Source organism: Dipteris shenzhenensis, chromosome 18 (genome assembly GCF_047967505.1).
Source record: "Dipteris shenzhenensis isolate YYH24624 ecotype China chromosome 18, Dip_SZ_1.0, whole genome shotgun sequence".
Taxonomy (NCBI): domain Eukaryota; kingdom Viridiplantae; phylum Streptophyta; class Polypodiopsida; order Gleicheniales; family Dipteridaceae; genus Dipteris; species Dipteris shenzhenensis.
This window is the reverse complement of record NC_141613.1, coordinates 10189270-10214506: the sequence shown is the minus strand read 5'-3', so window position 1 is coordinate 10214506 and position 25237 is coordinate 10189270. Positions and strand designations below refer to the sequence as shown.

Sequence of the window (25237 nt, the reverse complement as noted above, 5' to 3'; positions counted from 1 at the left end):
TCCTTTACATATACAAATGAAGGGGTGAGTAGAATTGTATCCACGAACACCATCACTTGCAACACATCGATTGCACGCAGAAGCTCTAGATTCATTCTGTAGAAACTGAAGTTGGAACCCAAATAGCCATTGATTTGTATGCCTTGACAGGAACGTACTGTAGTAGAAACTAGTATAATCACATTGCAGAGTACTCACATCAATACTATCATACGGTTCAGCACCATGCTCACAACAATTGAAAAGGAAAATGCCGGTACGGCAGGAGTTGCTAAAGGTACGACAAAGAGCACTGTTATTGACGCAGGAGTATTTCGAAAAAATACTGGAATTGGCGACGCAGTCGAAAAACAAGAATTTGTTGCCTTTGCTGAGCTGTAATGGTCTTGATGCGTTGAGCTTGAAGTTCCGGCTCACAAGCAAATAAGGAAGAATCAAGAATATCGATTGTGTTAGTACTGTAATCCAGATCTCGCACTTGATATGTGCCTGAAGGCATGATGAGACCCAGCTCCGCAGCAGAGGTGCCAGAGCTGTTGCAAACGAGAAGCCCTTGGAATCTGGGATCTCCACAGCCATACTCGGTTCCCAATGGATACTGTATGAGATGGGTGCCACAATTTGGCTGGCATGGGGTCGTGGAAGCAAGGCCGGAGAGAAGTGTAATGGGACTGCTACCAAAGCTAGCTGCGGGAATGCCATTTTACGACACTCATAATTTTCCAGGCAGGAGAGGGATGCAATCATGCAACACGATCGATGGTTTCTTGCAGAGGCAATGAAAAATAACGTTGCAGACATGGGATTTGTTGGGCTCAGGATAGATCTACGCGAGCTCCTTTTGTTCTATGTGACCTGTTGGTTTATGGACCCCGCTCAACGTCAGAAGAATGCTGGAAGTGGGAGAGCCTGTAAGCCTCCAATGCCGGAATCACACCAGCTTTATTTCGTGGGGTCCAACAATCAGAATTGTGAGGTGCGCGGTCTTGGCCGAAGTCCATCCCAGCAGCACTGGCTTGTCTCATCAATGCACATAGTAAAAATTTGCTCCACTGTACGCGATTGGCGCCCGCATCAATCGCAAACAAGCACGGTTCTATGAAGAAAAACCATTTCATATCATCCCGTGTGCTCCAAACCATTGCCCTCGTTCACATTCGGTCTTTCTAGCTGATGAAACGTCTCTTACGCGTTTGCCTTTGTCCGTCAATATGAAAAATCGTTTGTGAAAGACCAGCAAAGTATTGAGGTGTAGCATCTCATCGCGGTGGGTTTGTATGGAGACAGGGCACTGAGAAAACGACGCTGTGTATAGTTCTGGCAACTGAATTCGCAGATTTGGGAGTTCACAACACTTGGACTCAGCTTTTAGACACATGAAGAGAGTCCTGGCACCGCGAACAGTGAATCAGAGACCGTTGAGCCTCCCGAGTCCTGACTCCCAATCTTCGGAGTGCATAGGAAATGGTTAATGCGGTAGGGTTGCTGGTGTTGCTGGAGCCCACGGACCACGCTAGTGCCGTGCCGGCAAGTTTCCTGGCTCTCATCAGCTCCGACTCCCTTCTACAAAACGACCCGCGTAGATCTATCCTGAGCCGATTTGTTGGGTGGGTAGAAAATAATTGGACGTAATCTGATCGTGATTCGTGAGCACGTATATAGCCTGGGAGCTGGAGCTTATTATCCCGAATCGATGATTGGGAGATAGTAAAAGGACTGAAGATGTATCGTGCAAAACGTAAGGGAGATCTTCACGTCGAATCATTTGTTTGCAATAGGAGATCATTCTGTATAGGACCAACGTACCACGTACTTTGCGGGTTGAATACGTTGTAACTGGGACTCACGACGAATTGTACGTTGACTAGAGATCTATGATAGTATGATCTATCATATTGATTATATTATAAGCTGATACGAAATTCTTCTTCAAATGTATTATACATCTTACCGTGTGCTATGTTCAAGGCTCGCAAAAGTAAGGCCCGTCTTAACACATGACAGGATTGCTCCTCTCCATATACTCAAACGTATTTTTATCTCTTATCCTGTTCCTATTTTTAGTTCCTCCCATGTTGATTTCTAGCTTTTAGAGGCTGTTTTCCCTTACGTATGCCTGGATGGCCGTTTCTTTACTCTTGCATTCACTTGCAAATGAGGAGGTTCCCACGACTTCCTGCTCGTAGCTCATCGTGGTGAATGACAACATCAGATGCTCGTAGCTCATCGCGGTGAAAGACAACATCAAATCGACGCCCTCCAGAGTCCAACCCCGTTTTACTTGCATGAACATCGCCGGGCTTGCCTGCGGATTCCTCGGATCCGAAGATACCTTTGGTGGGCGAGTGCAGGAAACCTCGCATACTCGCATTGGTCAAAAGCTCCAACCGGGAGCCACTGGCTGCAGCATCGGAGTGCTAGCCTAGAGTCGATGAGACTCGCGAGCCCGCCTCACATCGATGCAATGCTAGGAGAGGGAGGCATTGATCGGAAAAGGCTTGTTCACCAACCACAAGCTACAGTTATCGTCAATTGGAATTGGGAGTCCATTGTGTGAGCGAAAGCATCACTTGCAGCAAGCTGCAGAGGGGGGGACGCGTCCAGCAGCGAGGTCCATCACTAGCAAGGTCATGCCCATCTCCTCGACGATCCATGCAGATGGGATTTCCGAGCTCTGACGCGAGAGCGAATTAACACGGTAGATCGTCGCTGGAAAGTTGATGTACTGAATGGCAAAGAGCTTGAAGAACTCTCGAGATATGTCGTCTATGGCGAAGACACCAATCTCATTTCCTTCCTCTGATGATTGATCGTCTATGGCGAAGACGCCAATTCTCATTTGCTATCCATACCAAATCCTTCTCCGTTTGCTTCAGTTGATTCCAGTTTATCTTTGCCTTGCCACCCTCAGAATCATCGCAGCCGCTACTCCTCTTCCTGCTTCTTGCAGAACCGACTGTGGTGCTGGTATACACATCCGATACCCTTTTGGTGTGGACGATGGCTGCGGTCATCCCAATTTCCATAGCATCCTCACCTGTGCTTCCAACGGGACGTTGAACATGAGCACTCCCTCTGGCCCTTATCAGGTTCAAAGCATCAATTATACTGATCATACTCTCGTCCTGAGCATTTTATCTCCCAGTGACGGACTCACTGCTTGCTACTCTTTTATATCCTACAGAAATTTCTCACTTCCTAGCAGTGGGTCGTTCTCTCTGATTCAGACCACCTTCCTGTTGATGAACTGCCCTGAGAACTCATCTGTTCTGGCCTCTCCTCAACATTTCTGTAACTTTACAAGCGACGTATGTCTTGATTGGGTAACCTGCGCCCCGGGCTACAGTGGACCTGAGCTGCGCTTCCCGACTTGTTGTGCGCACCAATCAAAGCCCAGCGAGATCATTGATCCAGTATCTTTGGAATGCCCTTCGCTCGCTTTCGTAAGTATGTATAACCTTGGATCGTCACAGGACGCATTTTACTGGAGCTACGGAATCCAGCTTCAATGGCGGAATCCTCCCTGTGCAACGATTGCAAGGCAACTAATGGTACATGAGCAATTGTAACTCCTTCGCTCACTCCTCAACATCGAGAGTCAAAGCTAATCGTCTCGGAATACTCGCCCGAAATCATCTCAATTCACGAATTGCATTTGAAGCACTTGAAGTATTAATTGATTCTGTTTAGGAAGACCGAAAACGTGCAGTGCTTATCCGTGCTGAGGGTCTATATTGCAATGTAGGTTTGTCGTCAAATTCTGATTTGTCATATTTATCCCGGCTCCGTCTTGACCTCATATATTGCAGCATGCTAATAATATGCCCTCGTTGGCCATATATGTCACAGTTAACAAGTCACAAACATCGAGAGGATTAATTCTTGGTACGTTTCAGGAGAAATCCAGCCTATATCGTATTTTCTTGAATTCGTCCTTGGATGGCAAAATCGGAATCTTTGTCCAGATTTGAGTTACATAGCCGTTTTGTTCGACTTGCAGGAATTACTGTGCCTGCTGTTGTTGGTGTCATATCTTCTTTCTTCGTTATCTGGTGGTTTAGAAGGTTAAGAAACACCGCCTATCACAAGAAAGATGACGAGGTGAGTGTTGTTTCTTTAGTTGACGGAATTGTCCATAGGTTTCATTACAAGAAATTGGTGCACAAGGAACTTTGAGACGTTCTCTTTATTAAAAAAGAAGAGGATTCTCTATATCATTTACTAGTTTGAAATGAACATAACTAGTAAGAGTGCAAACTAGAGAAAATGGAACACTTTCTAGTTACCTTATCTAGGGAATCAATCAAAAAATTCCCTATGCAAGTCAATGCAACGAATCATTAGAGAATTTCACCATATAGGAAAATTTAGGCAAAAACATACATGATATAAATTCAGCCACCTAGATTCTCCAAGTGCATAACATACATGCTTACAAATCAGCCCTTTCTTTCTGAAAATGCAATGAATACAGCCCATAAATTCATAAAATAGTTCTCTTCACCCAAAAATTCAGCCTTCTCCCTTAAAGCCAAATGCGTAAATTCAGCCTTCTCCCTTAAATCCAAATGCATAAATTCAGCTCCCTCCCTTACATCCAAAAGCATAAACATACATGCTGTAAATTCAGCCTCCTTCTCCCATATATTCAGCCCCCTTCTCCCATATATTCAACCCCTTCCCTTACATCCAAAGGCAAAGACATACATGCTATAAATTCAGCCACCTTTTTTCACCTTTTTTCTCCAAATGCATAACATACATGCTTACAAAATCAGCCCGTTCTTTCTCTAAATGCAATGAATACATGCCATGCATTCATCAACCACGTAGCACCTTCTCTATATGTTCAACCCCTGCTTTCTCCAAATGCATAACATAAATCCAACAAAAAAACGACATACCTTTAATTGAACTAACCATGGAATCCAAGATTCCAAGGAAACTTGCATCTTCACTCATCATTTTCTTTAGTAGCACCGCCATGTCCATGTTGTTGCTAGCCATCTTGATCATGCATAACATAAGCATAAAAGAGTTTAGTTATTGTTAGTATGAAATAAAAACACACAAAATAGAAATAGATGTAAAAGGAAATCAAATACAAATACGTACCAAATCCGTTTTCTAATTCCTTGAATGATGTTAACTTCATGTATCCTAGCTATATGCCTAAGATTGCCACATGATAGGAACTATCTTAGCTTTGTCCTGAACTACCATGTTCTTTGTCTTGATAACTTTCCACATCTCGTTGACAGACACACAAAACCACCAATCCTTCCATTCGTTGTCTTCCCTCGAGACCTTCCATCTCTTTTTCTCTACGTGAACCAGCTTTATCCATTCTACTTTAACTTGATTTAGCATGTGATCCACATCTTTGACAACGGCATACTTGAGACCATTTGGTGAACATATTGTATCTGCAAGACAAGACTTCAATAAAACAATATCATTCTCCTCTAGCCAAGGAGGAATACATCCAATGCAACAAGGTGGGATTAAACGTGTTCTCAATCCTAAATCTTTTCTCATATGCAATGATACCACCTCCATGCTGTAGAGGAATAAACTTATGCAATAAAGAACTAATTGGCCTTATACAATTCCAGGTGTATGGCAAATATGCATTTTGTAGGACACTCATGCCAGTGGTGCCATCAACATCTAATCTTTCATATCCTCTTTCAACAACAATGCGTTGCCTATAGTAGTGTGCTCCAAAGAATAGTTGCATGTCACCATTATGCAGAAAGGAAAAAAATGATGCTATACACGCTTTCCAGTGTCCCACACTAGAGACTAATGTTGCATCCTCTTCAGACTTTACGATAACCTTATCTTCAATCTTATAAACCTCACCCTTAAACATAATTTTCTTATATTCTGTTACTCTCTCAATCCTGAATTGAAGATTTTGCTCTACATACCTTCTTTCCTCACTTGTTGCGTATCTAACTTTTGGCTTCTTTCTTGCTATTACAATACCCTTTTGGCCAATGCAAAGGGCAAGGATAGTCTTTTGCATGCAATGTAGCTAAACTCCATAAATGTTTCGCTTTTTCAATGGATGATACATGTATCAATCCTAATGAATGCCATTGAGGACAATCATAACATCCATGTTTGTCCACTAAATATCCATCTGAGACTGAAAGAACTCCATGAAACTCTTTCAACATCCTTTGATGAGGAAACAACCTATCAGCATCTTCTTGAATATGTAGAAAGACCCATGTGAAAAATCTCCTTTGATGATAGTTTGCATCTCATTGTCCTTATTGTTTGTTTTGATGCTAGCATATGTTGAGACCATACGCTCATATATGTAGCACCAAAACCCATCGTGGCTGCCATGTCACAAAGTATCATCAAGAAATTCTCTGAAACCTGCAACATGCTCTAATGGAGCTGAGTTTCTTCCAATCCACTCTTCTGATCTTACTCTCCAAGAAGCAAGCAATACCCTCAGAGTGTTTATGTCTTCTTGAGACCAGCCATTACTTCTAGTATAGTTATAAAAGGCATGAGCAATATCTATGATCAAGAGACCCAAATCATAGAATTTCTTAGGAATACCTTGGACTTCACTCAGGACATAAGGAAGACACCATTGTATGAACTTTTGTGTTTCCTCTGCCTTGTAACTCTCAAAATACTTGCTAGGAGACCTTGGCCATCGACCATATCGGATGGAATAAGATGTGGCCAATGTCATTCTATGAGTTGCTTCATTGATTTCTTTCTTCACTCTATTATCGATATCTCTCATTAAAGAGCTCATGTACTTTGAAAACATATTCAATGCTAGTATGTGCATACAATCGTACACAAGATCAAGAGATAAGTCGAACCCATAAAGATCATATAATCTCCATAGACATGATCTACCTGAAAGACCAGCCTCTTTAAGAATGTCTTCACCTTGCGTTTGAGTGCTTGCTCGCTCTGCAAGAAGCAAGTCTCTCAACATATCTTTTGTGGACCTCTTGGCTGGAGCATATCTGAATTGGAATCTATTTTGGTCATAAAGGTATCGACTCGATCCTTCACATTCTAAAGTAGCTATAGGTTTGTCCCTACGACAAAAAGCTTGGCCACCATCTTTAAAAGCTCCAATCTTACATTGAGCTGGATGGTCACCAGTCACCATCATAAGCATAGCATGTGCTTTGAAGGTTTGGGAAAAAGAGCTATCATGCCCAAAAATTAAAGGCATTGGATAATTGAAATCTATATCAATTCCATCTATGAACAAACTTTCTAATTCATCTATCAAAGGTTTCATAAAAACATGAAAGAGTTTGCTTGAGCTTCCTATAATTTTTTTGCAACTAAATGGAATGAACAAGACTAGTATTGCTCCAATTATGGACTTCTTTCCACAATTGAGAACCTTTATCTCGATGACGCCACAATTCTTCTGGGTTGTTCTTGATGTCTAGAACCCATCCCAGTGTAATAGAAGAGCAAAATTGCATGGATCTCCCTGTATATGTAAACAAAGACACATTTAGAGTACAACATTACGTGGAATTCTCAAACATTAATTAATTAGAGACCACACATAGTATATATGTACAAAATTTACCTTATAGAGTCTTTGTGGACCTTGCATCAAAGCTCGACAAGCCTTGCAAACAAATTTGTAAATTTTTTCACGTTCTTTCCAACCCTCCAAAAGTGCTTCCGATTTAAGTGAAGATGGCCATGCTGTATAAGCTTGTTTGCAATACCCCTTCTCACATACCAATGGCAACTCAAACTCCGATTTTGGATCCGAAAACTCTTTAACACTTGTACATTTATTGCCATCCTAGAACTCATGAATTCTAATAGTTTCATTAGAATTGTTCGATACCAACCATTTGTCTTTATTTCGCCACATTTCCAATAATTCGTGGCATAAAGATCTACTTTTAGTAAGTAGTTTCAATTGTTCACCAATCGAAATGTAGTCAAAACATAACATTTCCTTTCTAGGCACTGCACATTTCTCACACTTCTCACAACATGTTAAACAATCACGCTTTAATTTTCTCTTTCCAGTGACATTTCTATTGCATTGGCATTCAAAAGTTTTACCACTATAAGCGTCCTCTTTGCTTGGTAGATAGAGTATTGGAGCATGTATGGAATCCTCTTTTCCTTGACATATTCTATATCTCTTTGATTCAATCATTCCAAGCCTTGTCAACGTAGTAGTTAATTGCTCCCAACATGTGGGAACAGTTATTCCATTTAGACTTCCATCCCATGTTTCTGGAAGTTGGACCAATAGTTTACTCAAACTCGATCTTTTTGCACCTTCATGTGTTGTAGACCTAGGACCACCCATATCTCCAAATAGAATTTTAAGCATACTATCTTGAAACTCCACTGAAGCTTGATGTCCATCCCAAAGAGCTTGCAACTCAATCAATCTTTGTATGATTTTATCAGCGAGAGATAAATGGCTATCCTCTCCTAAAGCATCCATGTTGTCCTCTTCATCATCCAACCTATCCTCTTCATGCATATCAGTAAATTCATCGTTCCCTTCCATCTGATGCATAGGCTCATTGTCCTCCTCTTCTTTAGGTCCACATGAGCTAAAGTGTGGAGCATGCAAACCAAGATTTTCTGTAATAGTTTCAAATCGCTCATCAACTTGCATATGCCTTGCATAAGTTGATGGAGCAACCATGCGGCCACCATGGCAATAAGTTTCACATCTACACCATACCCGCCTCCGTCGATTAGATGATTCAATGAGTTCTTCATTCACTACACTATCATTGTCAATAGAGTTCTCCTCATTCACATTCCTCAAAATTGATGCGTGTAAGTTTCCAATGGAGTCTTGTTGCAAATGCACATAATACGTCCTCCGGCTCACATCTTGATAGCCAAGAGGCGAATGCCTACACCTGTAATTGCATCTACATCTCCGTAGGCTATCATCTGTTGCCATCTGGAATAAGGCACATGAAATCATAAATAAAACACCCTAGAGAACAAACACTTACATAAGCTCAACAAAGTCCATCACAAGCATAGAGACATAGCATTTATAAACATGTATAAACACATTTAAAATAAACACACATAGTAGGGTCCTAAGTATGGGCAACTAGTGGCAGTCGTATAGATGGCCTCCCAATAGATATCATCAAAGCAGCCTCACCCATGGTAAAACCGTAGGTAAGCTGTTGTAGGCCATGCAAATGCACACCCTAGCAATGACTCCATGGATAAAGAAGGACTATACCTGTGAGATTTTGTCACTTCTGGTACTTAGCTCCCACACATAGGACCATAGATACGTGTCTAGCATAGTATAAGTGCATAGCATATCATAACATAAAAATGAAACTGCCATACCATAAGCAAATATAAGAAATATTGCCATACCATATAGACAAGGCATAAACCCACTGAAACATAGAAGCACAAACAATGGCATTCACATAGGCACAAACAATAACATAGACATATAGAAACACCAATAGAAACATAGGCATAGACTATAGAAACACCAATAGAAACATAGGCATAGACTATAGCATAAATAGCATAGAAGCATGTAGAAACATAGGCAAGCATAAACATAGGCATTCATCAATGGACATGAAGGCATCCATAAACATTTAAAGAGTAGATCCATAAAGCATAAAACATAAAATTGCATATAGAATTAGGCATATAGGCATTCACATAGGCAAAGCATAGGCAAATAGGCATTCACATAAAGCATAAACTTAATAGGCATAGAGGCATAGACTAAACAAGCATAGACTAATAGGCATATAGACATAGAAGCATAGACTAAAGAAGCATAGACTAATAGGCATTCGCATAGGCATATAGACATATAGAAGCATAGACTAAAGAGGCATTGGCAAATAGGCATTCACATAAAGCATAGAAATAGGCATTCACATAAAGCATAAACTTAATAGGCATAGAGGCATAGACTAAACAAGCATAGACTAATAGGCATATAGACATAGAAGTGTTGAGATATGGTGCCATGAGCACATAATTAGAGGCTAAGGTATGTGCAAAGGAACAAATTAAAGTAGCCACCCTAGGATGTGGACTACATGATGTGGAGATGTGGATTGAGGATATCCACAAGGAGAGATGTGGATGAGAGGATCCCACATGGTTTGACTATTCTAAAGGCTCTCTCTATATAAGAGGCCTACGATGTATTGTTGATATAGCACATTGGAATAGATTGAGTGTTTCATACTTCCTGTCTCTCTCTCCATGGCCTTCCTTATTTGGTATGATCCTCCATGATCTTTATGCTCATTAAGTGATAGATTAGGCTAGTACGATCCACACTTTGACATGGTATCAGAGCTTAGGTCTAGCTCTCCTAGGTTAGTTTTAGTTTTAGGGTGTGAGTGTTTCTTGAGTATTTATTGGAGAGAGAGAGAGAGTCTACTCTGTGAGAAATAGAGATCTAGGGAAACTCTTAGAAAGTCTATTTGTCTTCTTCCCTTGGAGAAATAGAGTGAGAGACGTAGGTCTCTACTATGCCAAGACCTCCTTGGGCAGAGACGATAAGCAAGACATTGCCTATCTATGGCAAGGAAGATGCTTCCGGAGTGATTGAGCACTATTGCAAGTGACGAGCGTTAAGTCCTCCAGAACTGCAACAAAATAGCAACCAGCCACTAGCTCTTCATCAACCTCAAGTCTGACTCCCTACAGCCGGCCTCAGAGCTCCTACAAGCTCACAGCGCTCCAGCAACTTCGCGGCATGGCATAAGCAGCTCTACCTTGTGCCAACGACTAATGACCTCTGGCTGCAAGCAAGATGTCGGATGCTCCAGTCCATCTCCAAGCTCCTTGCATAGCGCCTTCCAGCACCCACACAGCTCCAATCGGCTTCTCCAACTGCAGCAATTCACGAAGCCCTCAGCGCATGCTTCAACCTCACATCGCTTCACTGCATCTTGAAACTATTGAGTCCAATACCTCTTGCAGCCTGACGGACTCCTGTGTCAATAGCCCGCTACGACACACAACCAGTTGCTCCTAATATCTTCTACGAGGTCCTTCTCTGCTAGCCCGTGGCTCCTTCAATGCCAGCGCACCTCTCCAGTGACTCCAACAAGCAACTCAATAGATCGTCCAACGTGAGCTCCTAGTAGCTGCCGCCAACGCCATCAGATGCCTCTGCATCAAACTTGGCTCTAACGTCCTCGCCTCCATCAACAGCCGACGGACTCTCCACGACCTTTCGTAGCGGAACTTTAGCTCTGTATCAAAGGCACTCCAAGGCTCTAAGATTCTCGTCTACCGGCTCCAACGAGCCACAATGCCATAGCCAATGACCACCGACAAGCTTCCGTCAACAAAACAGCGTCGCCTTCTCCGAATCTCCACCGCGTCGAGCGTCGTAGCAGATTCAAAGTTTCTCTCTCTCATTTTTCCTAAGGTTTCTACAAGTGACACGTGGCAGCCAAAGGAAAAGAGACACGTGGCAGATAGCATCTAACCAAGGCTAGGTAAGTTTAACCCGTGGTTCAGAGGCTAGGTCACCTTCTGGCCACGTGGCAGATAAGGTGGTCAAAACTAACTGTGGTTACTTTCAAGTGCCTGGGTTAGTTCAACTATGGTAAGATGTGTGTAAACCTTGGGTTCACCAAGTCTGGTTAGAAGAGTGCCACATGGCATAGTGCTACCCAAGCACAGTCCCTTTGTAAGCACAGTTTGAATTCTGCATGTGAATCCCTGTGCCACATCATCAAGGCCCCTTCTTCTTCACAAAAATTCAACAAGCCATAACTTGCAATCCAAGAGGAATTTGGCCACGCTCCAAAAAGGAAAAGTGATCATCTTTTTAAGCTCTACACGCCTGTCAAATCAAAATCATTGTATGCAATTAGACACTGCCAATATTGAAAGAAATCAATTGGTAAGACCTTTGCAACCATTGGAAAAGTAAAGCATGAATGCAAACATCGATGTAAAAAGCATGCCAAAAGCACAAGTGCATGAGATGACCATAGCACGAAGCATGGCATCCACACATAAAACATCAAGGCACATGGAAGAACAAAGCATCATGCACCAAGCAAAGAAGCAAACGAGTCGTCATCAAGCCATGAGCCAAAAGGTGACATCAATGGAATGTATTGAAAAGCAAAAACCTTGCCAACCTTGCCTATGTTTTGTAAATCAAGCCTGACCACCTGAGAGTAGCTATGAAAGCACCCAGGGGAGGTATTGACATGTAAAAACCACACTTGACCACCTTAAGTAGCAATGTATGCACTAAGGGGAGGTGATGGAATGTAACTCACATCTGACCACCTTGCAGTAGCCAAAGGATTATGGCACCAAGGGGAGGTGTTGAGATATGGTGCCATGAGCACATAATTAGAGGCTAAGGTATGTGCAAAGGAACAAATTAAAGTAGCCACCCTAGGATGTGGACTACATGATGTGGAGATGTGGATTGAGGATATCCACAAGGAGAGATGTGGATGAGAGGATCCCACATGGTTTGACTATTCTAAAGGCTCTCTCTATATAAGAGGCCTACGATGTATTGTTGATATAGCACATTGGAATAGATTGAGTGTTTCATACTTCCTGTCTCTCTCTCCATGGCCTTCCTTATTTGGTATGATCCTCCATGATCTTTATGCTCATTAAGTGATAGATTAGGCTAGTACGATCCACACTTTGACAAGAAGCATAGACTAAAGAAGCATAGACTAATAGGCATAGAAGCATAGACTAATAGGCATATAGACATAGATGCATAGACTAACAGGCATATAGACATAGAAGCATAGACTAATAGGCATTCACATAGGCATATAGACATATAGAAGCATAGACTAAAGAAGCATAGGCAAATAGGCATTCACATAAAGCATAGAGATAGGCATTCACATAAAGCATAAACTTAATAGGCATTCACATAAAGCACAGAAATAGGCATTAAGCATAAAGAAGGCATCCATAAACATTTAAAGAGTACATCCATAAAGCATAAAGCATAAAACATGCATATAGCCTTATGCTTCTATGCGTAACAATGGCATTCGCGTAGGTATATAGACTAGAGAAGCATAGACATATAGAAACATAAACTAAAGAAGCATATGCATATATGGAAGCATATAGAAACATGCACAAACATAAACATATTATCTATATAGAAGCATAAAGAAGCATAGGCATATAGAAATGTAGACATATAGAAGCATAAAGAAGTGTAGGCATATAGAAACGTATAGAAGCATATAGAAGGACATATAGAAATGTATAGAAGCATAAAGAAGCGTAGGCATATAGGCATATAGAGCCATTTAGGAATTTACATAGGCATATAGACATATAGAAGCAGGCTTTCATAAACAGTCTAGACATAAACTTAAAGAATAGGCATATTGCATATAGAAGCATAGACTAAAGACATAGGCATACATTAACTTAAAGAATAGACTAAAGATGCATATAGAAGCATAGACATAAGCATACTTAAACTTAAAGAATAGGCATACGTTACCTCATAGAAGCATATAGATATGGAAGCATAAAGATATAGGCATACGTACGGATATGCATGTACATAGACATAGGCATAGGCATAGGCATAGGCATACATAGGGATATGCATACATAGACATATAGAAACATAGGCATTCACATAGGCATATAGAAGGACATACATTCATTAAGTAGAAGCATAAAGATTTTAAACATGAGCTTTATATTATACATTTAAAAACTAAAGCATTCTAACAAATGTAGGAATAAACACGAGCTTTATATTTATATACATTTTAAAACTAAATTTTTGAATTTACATTTATACAAATATAGGAAGAGAGAGAGAGAGAGAGAGAGAGAGAGAGCACATAATGCAAAGAATTGTTGAAATAGAGAGAGAGAAAGAGAGCACGTGCATAATGCATATAGAGTTATAGAAACACCTCGATTTGGAAATTAAATTGCTGCCGTGCGTCGCAATCCTATTGGCCCTCGAGCATACGTTCCCAATCTTGCAATAGAAAGTTTTAGAACAATATGTACAGTAGCGCAACGAGCTGGGAGCTCCAACGTCTGGTACCGTATTGCCTCGAGCAACTGCCTGGGAAAGGGTGCAATTAGCCTAACAGAATGGGTACAGTATATTGCATTAGATTTAGCTGTAGCAGAGAGGTCGTAGCTGTAGATGTAGCCTGTAGGTGCGTTGCTGGCCGTATGGGATGCAGGACGCTAGGCTTGAGCAGCTATACGCTAGGCCCAATTAGGGATGTGCAGTAGTACAGTAGCAGAATATCGAAAGGGACGATCGACTTACCAGCAGAATATATTGCGCGCGCTACGTATACATCGTACGTCGTCGTCGGGCACGTGACAGCTACATCTAACTTTGCCGTTGAGCTTGGAAGAGGGGGATATGGAGTTGTCTACAAGGGAATCTTACCAACTGGAGATGAGATTGCCGTAAAAGTTTTGGAGGGGTCTCGACAAATTGAACAGACTTTTCAATCCGAAGTGGCTACCCTTGGCAACATCAACCACGTCAACCTTGTCAAGCTTTATGGCTATTGCTCCAGGGCACGTAGAGGCTTCTAGTTTACGAATACATGAGCAATTCCTCCCTTAAACATGTATATTTTCCGAGGTAAAAAGAAACACGGCAGAATTCTCGATTGGGAAACAAGGTACACCATAGCTTTGGGTGCAACACGAGCCATAGAATACTTGCATGAAGGATGCAGAGAGCACATTGTACATTGTGATATCAAGCCTGAGAACATTCTGTTGGATACAGATTTTAGTGCAAAAGTAGTGAACTTTGGTCTGGAAAAACTGATGGATAGAGAGGAGAGCCATTTTGGGAATTCTCGAGTAAGAGGGATTTATGGGTACATTGCTCCGGAGTGACTGCAAGGAGATCATGCAATCACAACGAAGAGTGATGCTACAGCTTCGGCAAGATGTTGCTGGAGGTTGTGAGTGGATGTCGTAATGTTGATCCTGAATTGATCAGCACCGACAGGCTATATTTCCCAGATTGGGCTCAACAGGTGGTGCAACACGATCATGTGTTGGAGCTTATTGATGACAGGTTGGGCAACAGCAAGGTGGATGAAGAGCAAGTGAGGCTGTTGGTCCAAGTTGCTTTGTGGTGCATTCAGGAGCGACCAGCAGAGAGACCCAGCATGAGTCATGTGGTGAAGATGATGGAAGGCACAATGCAAGTCCCGCAGCTTCCTTAACAAGAATGTAGAATTAGGGCAGGTTCAGACTAGGCTGGCGGACACGGTGTTGTGAAGCATTTTGAAGCCATGTCTGCCGGTGTGGTAGTTCAAACTACTTGGTGGACAAAGTAAGAGGCAGTATTGGCATTCAAATTTGATTGGCTTGATGGGAAGTCATTCAATGTACGGGTCCCTCATCATGGGTTCAATCCCTAATTAGGCTACCTCACGGCCTTTTTCTTCTACTAGCCATCTTATGGGCGGCCTTCAACCCACAGACAAATATTTTTTAGCTGTCATGTCTGGGCCCGCATATGCTATCGGTCCAAGGGTGCTCACACCCCTTCACATTGCATTTTGGAACATGGCCACCGGCCTAGTCTGAACCTTGCCTTGGTGTGCCTCATGTTTTCAGAAGAGTGCAGCTTCCTGTTTTTAGTAAGTTGGGCTATGAAAATGCACTTTTAGCTTCAAGGTTATTGGAAGTAAGACTATCAAGTCTACTCACACACTCTCACCGTGATGCGAATGGGCACAACCCTTTCTAACCGTCACGAATCATCTATATCTTGTAATCTCTCAGGATCGATTACAAGCAATTCATTAGAACTCATGCGCATCTCTGATTTCAATATGGTATCATAACCTCCATGGGTCCAAACCAGCCATGCCTTTCGCTCTTTCTCTCCTGCCTACCACTCATAGAAATTTTCACGATCCGGAGAGCAAGCCACAGCCTGGGAGAAAACACTGACCTCTCAGATGGAAGAGACAATGATCTGCAAGAAGCCGGACAAGGTGACTCAAAAGCATCCTCCAAGCATGGCAAATGTTTTGGCCAAGATGCGAAGCTTGCAGCAGCATCCTCTGAGCCCCAAAGTACTAATTATGGCCAAGATGTGCAAGAAAAGCAATCCACCTGTGATAAAAATATAAGTTGATTTCAAATTCCAAGGGGGAGTTCCCGAGAAGAAACAGCGAGATGAGTGCAAAGAGTCTAAGAGATTTAACGCTCTTGCCCCTCAACGCATACTAGTTTCTTCTAAACCTTTTCTCAAACTTCCCGTCTCTCCTCATCCTCGCGTGAAAATGAAGGCTGAGCTTCATCTAATGCGTCTACTTAAGTGATTCCTGCACCCTGGAGAATGTAGAGATTCATTGTTTTCCTCCACACCAAACTTTCGCATATTTCTCTTGACCAAAAAGCATGAAGGGACATCCACATGGAGTATAGTAGCATCTATAGCAAGTGGAGATGATGGTATTCCAATTACAGACGATGGTGCACTTGCAATGAAAAATCAAAATATGCACACGACTTTGAAGAAAACCATGATGCAGAAAATTCTGATGCAGGCCACACTCATGCAAACAATCTCTATTCAAACAACCAAGTAGAGGCAGACATCAATAGATTGTGGACCTATCGAATGCAATTGTTCCAGAAAGAGGAGCTCATGGAAGACTTTATAGCCCTCAGTATCTTTTTCATCCCATTGCGGGGGAGAAATGGCACATATCATCAATGGCATGAAAAAGTATGCTATTTGCAACTGTTCGGGAATTGTTCATTCGACATCATGATCCGATAAAAGTGTCATGGTTGTTTAAGGACTTGCTTGATCTTGGATAAATTGTAAACACACACTCATACATATACTTGGTGACTCACCTCCAAATCAAATCTGGTGAATGTATACGTAGTCTCATCCATACTCTATTACTCATAGACTTTTCGTCTTACGGGGGAGTATTGGAAGTAAGACTATCAAGTCTACTCACACACACTCTCACCATGATGCGAAGGGGCACAACCCTTTCTAACCATCACGAATCATCTATATCTTGTAATCTCTCAAGATCGATCAACAAGCAATTCATTAGATTCATGCGCATCTCTAATTTCAATAAAGGTTGCATAATTCCAATTTGATATATTTCAATTTGAATTTTAAGCTTATTGAATCAGATTGAATATCAAAGGTGTTTCTTAACATCAACTTTCTCTTGAGAAAATTTAAAACGTTTGGATTCATAAAATTGTGATAAAATTAGTAATTCACATGCAACCTTCTCAATATTCCAATAGAATGGTATAATATTTAGCCAAATCAAACTAAAATATATATTCAAGTGTATGATTTCCTCAATAGATTTCCTTCCAAATCAAACAAAGTGCTTGTAATTTTAGAGATTTGGAAGAAAGTGGGAATTGGGATTTTTCTAAAATTACTAATACGATGTTCTATCGGCTACGGCACCTAAGAATGCAAGTCTCAATCTTCTTAGCATTGAGAGAGTCCAGGTGTCTAAGAATGCAAGTCTCAATCTTCTTAGCATTGAGAGAGTCCAAGTGTCCTTTGTATCCTTGAATGTAAGACAAGGCCAAGCCAAGGCCTTCAATAACCAAGGAACTTTGTAAGCAGGTCATAAGAGATAAGTCTAGTACATCCCAATCTAGAGAGGTAAACAACAAGGGTGCAGTTAAGGTGGGAAAAGGTTCCGACAGGGTCATTATTCAAAACAGGCCCAATGGAGTCATTGTTTGCTTGGGTGTAGCCATCAGGGACTTTTCTATATATAGGTATCTTGCATGACCCATAACTTATGCATTGCTCAATGGAATTCAGCAAACTTTGTCTTCAAGTTTCCAAACTTGAACATGAGAGCAAAAATTATGGAATAAGGATTTGGAACGAGACCGTTAATTCATTACAAGTGCTATGTTGCATGTGGAGCATGCATCCTGAAGACTATAGAACATAGCATGTGAAGCATGCATCCTAAAGACTATAGGATATAGCAATCTATTCAAAATCATCAAAATTTTATTCTATACATACATGCAACCAAGTAATCATTCAAAAGTACACTATGTGAGCTTCTCCTCACCCCAAGGACACACCAAAATGAGAACATTAGGCATGGGTTAATGGGCCTCCAATGTTGTGCTAAAGTGATGCATACCCATTTGAGGACATCATTACTACAGTGATGACGTTTTGGCATGAAAATATGAGAGTTTCTCCAAATAGAAAAGATATCTGTAAGAAGCAGACGGGACACAAGGTGTTTGAGGAGCACATTATACACATGCTAAATACAACACAGGTCAGTGGTGCCTAAACTAGCCCGTGGTTGTTTGTGATTGAGCTTTGGGATAGTTTACTTGTTTCATTTCTTAAACCAAGCTTGGACTAAATGTGATTGTCCTAAACTAGGCCGGTGGTTGGAACATTATAGACTGGTTCAGCTCAATCTCCAGTTATGTGATTGTCCTGAACTAGTGTGGTTGAACAGACATTAGTTGTTGTCCAGCCCGGTGGCATGGTTGAGTAGAAATTAACAGCAATATATTTCGTAATATATTGTTATTTTACTAAACCAGCCCGGTGGTTGGAACATCATGCAACCGTGGCTGCTTCAGCTCAATCACCAATTATGTAATTGTCCTAAACCTGCGTGGTTGAACAGACATTGACAAGCTCGATGGTTGAAATTATTGTGTTTCTTAGAGTACTTAAATTTGTTAAATTTAATTTCTTGCTATTCGGGTCATATACCACTGTCAAATTGTGAAATTCAGAAATGAAAAGCAATATATTGTTATTTTCTAATGGTGAAATTCAGAAATAAAAAGCAATATATTTGTTATTGTCTAATATGTGAAGTTGAGACTGTCAGGCTAAACCATCCCGGTGGTTGAAATTGTGACAGTGTCCTAAACCATCCCCGTGGTTGAAATTGTGATTGTCCTAAACGTGTCCTAAACCAACCCGGTGGTTGACTATCCTAAACGTGTCTTAGACCAGCCCAATGATTGAAATTGTGACTATCCTAAACCAGTGGGGTGGTTGAAAATTGTTTTGCTTCATTATATACTTCAATTAGACTGTGTTTTGTCTTCTTTTAGTAGTAGCAAAAAGGGGGCTCATTGTTCTATTGTTTTCGCATGTTGGATTAGCAGACGGAGTTGTATCTCAAGTTTATGGATCAAAATCCAGACATTTCTATTGGGCAAAGGAGCTTTGAGCATTGTAAGCCCAAGTACATCAGGAAACTCAAAGACAGGAATGTTTGTTGTTGCAAAAGACATAGAGACTTTGACCTGGACTGGCAAGCTATGAATGACTTGAGATCGAGGGGTGTTGGAGAATTACTCCATGGGCATCGATGCCCATACCTCCCCAATGAATGCACAATCTATAGGCTACCTAGATCCGCATTGTGTGTTGCAAGGGAGGGTAGGTTTTGTAGCCTAAGGTCTCTATGGGAGCCACTGGTTTGTTCAAAGGGAGACCATGAGTGGTAGAGGATTGAATGCATTCACGGCACATGCAAGCATTGCAGTTTGAAGCTAAAGAAGAAGACATTCAATGTCTGTCCAAATGAAATGAGGGAAGACAACCATGTTGCTCTAAAATGAAGGAGATTTGAAAATGTCAATGTTGAAGGATCCAATAAAAAGAGATGGCTACTGTCATATAAGAGCACCCAACCAAGGGAGCTTGTTGGTCACGTGGCTCAATCTATCCCAAATAATGTGCTTCACACTTTTAGATCCAGTAGGCAAGATAAGCAGTTTAGGACGTGCCTTGCCAATTTTCCTTGTGACACTATTGCATTTGTCATAGATTTTGCAAAAAAGTATTCATTTCAAGAACAAGATGAGATATAAAGTGCTCCACTGGTACAACAAGTAGATAGCAATTCTTGTGCATATCACGTACAGTCATTTGCTTGATTCTTCCATGCCTGATGCCAATCTTCTTGCTGACTCATCACATACCATTTCTACATTTCAGATGATAGGGAACATGACACCTTATTTGTGCAGCATGCTTTTCTATTGCATTGGGAATCGCTGAAAAAGGAAAATCCCCATGCAAGAATGTAAAACAACTTTAGCTGTGGTCAGATGGTGTTGCCTCTCAATTTAAATCAGCTTGTGGATGCTACTTTGTCTCAAGGTTCAAATCTTTGACCGATCTAGACATGATATGGAATTTCTTTGGGTCTAGCCATGGCAAGGGTGAACATGATGGATGTGATGATGTTATTAAGCAAGCTCTATTTAAACACCAATTAGCATGCCCTCAAGAAAAACTTAATGATGCCCATGATGCTATAACATGGCTTACAACCAACCTCTCCACACACACACACCTTAAGAATACTATAGTACGCAGAGTGTTTCATGAAGTGAAAGTGGATGAAGTGCAAAGGAGAAGTCGGCACCATTGTGAGAAAATTAAAGGAGTTCATGGTCTGCACATCATATGGGGCTTTTCAAACAACCAATTGATTAAAAAAAGAAAACTTTATTGTTTCTGCAGTGTGTACATCACAGGGGATCAGGACGATTGTGAGAACATTGCAACTATGAAGACATGGGAGTGAATTCAAGTTTTCCCTCTACGTTCAGATGGAATGACAAAAAGTGGAGAGACAAATGACTCGCCATAGTTTAGGAAGAGTTTCGATGACCTCACAGATTGTCTGGAAGAGGGGGATAACTTTGTAGTTGTCATAGATTCTAGGGAGAACGAGAAAGATGACCCATGCTTTCTATTGCAGTGCACAAAATCTAAGCACAAGGTTGAGGAAACATTTAAGGATAATTGGGAAACAACTTACAAAAAAACATCCAAGAGAGGCCACAATTACGAATTGCTACATAAGAGTCCACAAACGTGTGTGTACTCCCATCTAGTAAGGGCTATTAAGTTCCAGATGCAACCTATGCCACAATGAAAGAAGGGCAAGAGTGTCTTCAAATCGGATTTAGACTCGCATGAGCCCATCTTGGGGTGTCTTGGAGCAGTGGACGAGGACGACTGAGATAGTACTAAGAAAATGTATGTACGAGTGTGTCACTGGACTTGCATGTGGCATTTGGAATTTTACTATGTTGCTCTCATCCGCCCCTGCTCTGCTACTTTGCTTCACATGCTCTGCTACTTTTCTCAACACCCCTCCTCCAGCTCTTTTTCACCCCTGCTCTACTTTGCTCCACGCACCCTCTCCAACTCTTATCACTCATGTGCTCCCTTGCTCATTTGCTGCTCACCCACTTATCTTCACCATGCCTACTACCACCCCCCCTTGATGCTCTATGATCCCAATGTTATCTGGCTTCTCATATAAGGTGATTGCGTTGCACTCACCTGGAGTAGAAATGCTAGCACTAGTGGAGACCCTTCGTTCCCACAGTCAATTCCCCACACATCTGCATGTCACCACCTTAGATTACACACTCACAGAGGGCTCTTTACGGTTGTACTGTACAGGTTTCCCCTAGATGTTGGATGAAGGCCTCAATATTTTCAGAGAAGAGGACTCTCAACTTGTTGGGGGGGCCGTAATCTGAGTCTTGGCAATGTGCATGGTCTTCGGCCTCTCCCTTGTGGGAAAATCCACCAAGGCCTTGAATTATCATTGCCTTGCATTTTGTGGACCTTTCAGTAGGTTCTTGTGGTACTACTCCCTTTTTAGAAGTAAGTTCTCGTGTAGTTATTACCAAAGAATTCTTCATTGTTGGTGTTGTAGACTCAAACCTTTTAGGGTCTCTCCTTTGACTGTCATGACTAAAGAGGAATGATGTTGTCCTTGAGGCAAGCAACAGAAGTTGGGCTGCTATGCTTTGGACACTTCAGGATCCACATGTGAGTATTAGCATCATAATGTGCACAGAGGTTGAGAGATTGAATTAGATGCTGATGCCGATGCATTCATCACCAATCATCCCTTTGTAAGTGTCTTGGATCCAACTTTTACCAAGATTTGTGGCTTCCCTTAAGATACTTGTAGGAGTTACAAAAAACTTGCATGGCACATTGTGATTGTCCATGAAAGCATTCATTATTAAAGAACCAACAACCTTAATTAAGGTACCTCCTCTGGATTGAATTTTAGAATCATAGACTTGAAGGAATACCTGGCTGAGATGTTTTAATGTTTCCTAGGAGATGAGGTTGTTGCTCGAACATCTTCATGGCTTGTATTTGACATGTTGCACCTACTGATGTGAGCTCTGTACCCAAAGCTGAGATGGATTCATATCAATTAAGTATCAATGGAATTATCAATTGCAAGTTCAATTTGATTAGGTAGTTCCTCTCTTATGGTGTAAAAAGGTGTAATGGCCATAGTTTTATCATTGTCAAGGCATAAATTCAGTTCCTTTAGCAATTGGAGGATCTATTGAAGCTAGTGTATGCATCCAATTTAGTGAGTCTTCTAACTCAAGTAAAGTAGCACACCAAGAGTATTTAAGACTCTTCTCATTTTCCTCTTCTTTAAGAAGAGTCTTTAAGACTCTTCTCATTTTCCTCTTCTTTATAAGCTTTGAATACATTTACTAATGTTGACCTATTGGTGGTGTTAGATTTTTCTGCTGTAAATAGATACCTTGACATAGGGTGAGCCTTCCAAGTTTGGAGACCTAGTCTCATAACTTTCTCATAGTTATGTAAATATACTCTATTTGAGCTCCAATCCTGTAGTTTGCATGAAAGGTCTACCCAATATGATGTTATAGCCATTCGGTTGGTTGGAGAAGTCTAGTACAACAAACCACACTTGATAGGTTAGATAGAAGGTATGAATCTTGATGTCCCTTAGAATTCCTACCAGTTGGGCTATCGCTCCATCAGTCAATTCACTACGAGATTTGTATTATCCATCTTAGGTCGTCTCCACGTGGCCTAGCATTGCTTAGTGACTATGCTTACACCCTCTCCTCCATCCAAGATTGTTGCTTCTTGTTTATCATGGTAGGATATGGGTAGTATTGCATTTGTATCATTTTGCTTGGAAATTATGCTAGCTGTGGTGCCTTAGCGAGGCATTGTTTCTCGATGATAGGATTTGGGTATCCTCCCTACGCTTCCCAAAGTATCATCCCTTTCTCTTGGTGGTTGATTGAATTGGTTATCAGTCGAGGGAGTAAGACTAGAAGAGGATGAGGTAGAGAAAGATGGTTGTGTCCTCATTGGATCAACATTTGCTTGGGTGTAGCCAATCGCAGAACTATTTTTGGCACCATTTTGGGCCCGCGACGCGATGCGCTTCTAGGTGAATATTTGAATTTTGCATGGACTTGCGCTCTCGCTAAAAATTTTCCTAATGTCATGAAGGTGCACTGACATAATAATGAGATGCGATCTATTTGTTTCGAACATCGCATTACTCGACACACATCATCTCTGTACTACTTTGCATAGTGCAATGTTCGGCCTAAGCCGCCTGACCACTTATCATCATGCAGCCTTTTTGTGCAGCTTTGCCATCTGTCACTAGGCACAGCACCCACGTAGATCATTAAAATTGAAGGTTGGCTTGAAGAGACCACCGCACTAGTTCTTGATGTAATAATTAGATGCAATCTATCATTTAAACACCGCCACAGCATAGTCTTTAGCCTGACCACTTGTCATTGTGTAGCCTTTTGCCACATCTTTGCTCGCAGCCCATGCAAATCATAGGTTGGCTTCGAGAGTCCACCGCACTAGTTTTTGGCATAATAATGAGGCATAATCTATCATTCTGAGCATCGCCTCAGTGCAGTCTCTGGCCTGATGACTTATCACCACCTAAAATTCAAGGTTGTCTTGGAGAGACCACCGCACTGGGTCTTGGAGTTATAGCTCCAGGGGACCCCTCAAGGGCCATATCGTCAACCACTCATACTATGCTATACCAATTATAGTGGAATTCAATGCTCTTAAACAAAATTCAAGAGTTCAAAGCCATGGTAGAAAACCAAACAGGAAAAAAGATCAAAGTCATGAGGTTAGATAGAGGAGGTGAACACATGTCTTCAGCATTCATGAACTTTTGCAAAAGTCATGGCATTCGAAGAAAATTCATTTGTGTAGATACTCCTTAGAAGAATGTAAGAGTTGAAGGGAAGAATGGTACTTTAGCAGACAGTGCTAGAGCAATGCTTAGTGAGAAGCATCTTTCGAATCAGTATTGGGTAGAAGAAATAGCCACTGTAAATTACTTGCTTAATCGCTTCCTACTAAACCGATTCAGGGTATGACACCTTATGAAGCATTCACTAGACACAAGTCATGCATTGGGCATCTCCACATATTTGGTTGCATAGAATATGCCCACATACATGACAACCATCGCAAAAAATTGGATGTGAAGTCATGTAAATGCATCATGGTTGGCTACAGTGAAGAAAGTAAAGCATAAAAGTTATATGATACCATCAACCAAAAGGTCATTATCTCTAGAGATGTAATCTTTAATGAGGAATTAGAATGGAAAACCTCAAATACATAGAGATGGACACACCAATTACTCAATCATTTATTGAAAAGGTTGATGAAGAAGAGTAAGAATTGCTAGAAGCACCCAAAGAAGAGCCAAAGCAACTTAAACAATTTACTAGGGAAAGCAAACCTCCATCTAGAATGACATATGCTCAAAAAGGCAAAGCAATTCTAGTTGAAACCATCAACTATGCTCTTATGACTACCATCATGGCTACAGAAGAGCTAGTGTACTTCGAAGATGCAGTTGACAAGCTAGAATGGCAAACTGCTATATGAATGAAGAAATGGAATCTTTGTACAAGAATAATACTTGGAAATTATGCAGCCTTTCACCAGGAAAGAAGGCCATAGCAAACAAACAGGTATACAAAGTGAAGTATAATCTAGATGGAAGCATTGCACATCATTACATTTCGTGAAACCTGACCGCCATCCCTTACAAGACCCTTATAGAACTTGGTCCACCAAGGGGCAGAACCTTGGGCCTATTCTCTAAGAGCAAAGCTAAACCTCAATCACGAAATTCCCAGTCAACCCTTCATGATTGAGCTGATCTGAGCAAGACAACCACTCACTAAAGTGTTAGAATCTCTTAAAATCAGTGAAAGGTCAACTAGAAAGGCTTTAACTAAACCCAGGATGTGACATTCCCTCAGACCGACTATTTATCTCCAAAGGCATGGTTGTGTACCGGCCAAATCGCATAGCATATCATGCCAT

General features: G+C 41.3%; 1 protein-coding gene across 1 annotated transcript; it reads left to right on the top strand.

The window, feature by feature from the left end:
- The first annotated feature begins 2816 nt into the window (after positions 1-2816).
- On the top strand, positions 2817-14598 carry LOC147890782 (uncharacterized). The gene is made up of 4 exons (XM_087389832.1): positions 2817-3551; positions 3691-3745; positions 4001-4101; positions 14284-14598. Exons 1-4 carry the CDS (start codon positions 2817-2819, stop codon positions 14596-14598), a joined length of 1206 nt encoding a protein of 401 aa, XP_087245958.1.
- Positions 14599-25237: the final 10639 nt, after the last annotated feature.

Coding starts and splice junctions, on each gene's coding strand:
- LOC147890782 (XM_087389832.1), top strand. CDS start 2,817: ATGGCGAAGACGCCAATTCTCATTTGCTATCCATACCAAATCCTTCTC. Junction 3,552..3,690: donor CGATTGCAAGGCAACTAATG/GTACATGAGCAA, acceptor GATTCTGTTTAG/GAAGACCGAAAACGTGCAGT. Junction 3,746..4,000: donor GGGTCTATATTGCAATGTAG/GTTTGTCGTCAA, acceptor TTCGACTTGCAG/GAATTACTGTGCCTGCTGTT.